The sequence below is a fragment of the Amia ocellicauda genome, chromosome 3, assembly GCF_036373705.1.
Source record: "Amia ocellicauda isolate fAmiCal2 chromosome 3, fAmiCal2.hap1, whole genome shotgun sequence".
Lineage (NCBI taxonomy): Eukaryota > Metazoa > Chordata > Actinopteri > Amiiformes > Amiidae > Amia > Amia ocellicauda.
The window spans coordinates 46,246,461-46,247,904 of NC_089852.1; the positions used below are offsets into that span (position 1 = coordinate 46,246,461).

The window sequence follows — 1,444 nt, forward strand, 5'->3', positions numbered from 1 at the left end:
ATATGCTTCTGTATAACAGCTTTGTCTTTTTAATGTGTAAGATTAATCAAGTAAAATTGATTGGGCGTCACAGATGCGAACAAAATACTAAAGAAAGGAAGATTCTGTAAATACATAATTTCAATTAACCAAAACAAGGTTAATGATTGCAATAATATTGGCACATGAAATCAAGTCCAATTAAATGTTATCTGGGCCTCTGTAGATAGATAAATGATCAAGCTATTTGAGTTGGCAATAAGTTACTTGTGGAAACATTTTATTGCTGGTGTATGTTCAGGCTTTCATGGGCAATGACTTCAAACAATGTAGAAAATCGTGGAGGAGTTTCATCATTATGTAAAACAGTTAAATCCTCCTAGAGGATTGTTGAGTCTGTTAACTGGCAGCCAAAGTGCAACAACTTTGGTTAAATAAATAATTACTCTTTTCTGATTGTTTTTAATTCCATTCAGGACATTGCTTCATGTCAGAAGGAAACCAAACCACTGTTAAGGAGTTCATTATCATGGGCTTCCCTGGACTGCAGCCTCAATATTACTGGATGGCATCCATGACTTTGTTTCTGGTGTATGTGAGCACTCTGCTGGGCAACCTGCTCACAACTACGTTGCTGTTGATCGAAGAGCATCTCCACAAACCCATGTACTTCATCATCTTAAACCTTGCATTGTCCGACATCTGCTTCAGCACCGTCACTTTGCCAAAGATCATCAGCAAGTATTGGTTTCAGGCATCAAGCATTTCTTTCTCTGGTTGCTTCCTGCAGATGTTTCTAGTGCACTATTTTGGAACACTGAACTCATTCATAATGATGATAATGGCGTTAGATCGCTATGTGGCAATATGTTATCCTCTCAGGTACCCTGTGCTGATCAAAAACACCACGATCTTTCTGTTAAGTGGGATCGCATGGCTTGTGTCCTGGATTGTCCCCACTGTTACTACCCTGCAGGCCTATGCTTTGCCTTACTGTGGCCCCAACACAATTATTCAGTGCTACTGTGACACATTTTCTATAACAAGGTTAGCATGTGCTGACATTCAGGTGAACACATTAGTGGCATTCACGTTAGCTATGTCGGTGTTACTGGTACCTCTCTGTTTTATCATCTATTCTTACATACAGATCATTCTGTCAGTGTTAAGGATTGCAAGCTCCCAAGGACGCCACAAAGCCTTTTCCACTTGCAGTGCACAGTTTTGCATCATAACACTGTACTTTGGTCCCCGATGCTTTGTTTACATCGCAAACATTGCAAACTTTCCCATCACCACTGATTTCCGCATCCTTATGATCTTGTTCTATAGTCTGATTCCTCCCGTGTTCAACCCTGTGATCTACTTCTTCAGGACCAAGGAAATCAAACAGAGTTTGGTCAGAAGGTTCAGAGGCAGACAGATTCACATCCAGAGAGCCAACATCACTGCTGTTTGCAGCTAA

At 40.5% G+C, this 1,444-nt stretch overlaps 1 protein-coding gene across 1 annotated transcript; it reads left to right on the forward strand.

Moving 5' to 3' along the window:
• Positions 1-466: 466 nt before the first annotated feature.
• LOC136747222 (olfactory receptor 1E16-like) lies at positions 467-1,444 on the forward strand. Its single transcript, XM_066700172.1, has one exon. It carries the CDS (start codon positions 467-469, stop codon positions 1,442-1,444), a length of 978 nt encoding a protein of 325 aa, XP_066556269.1.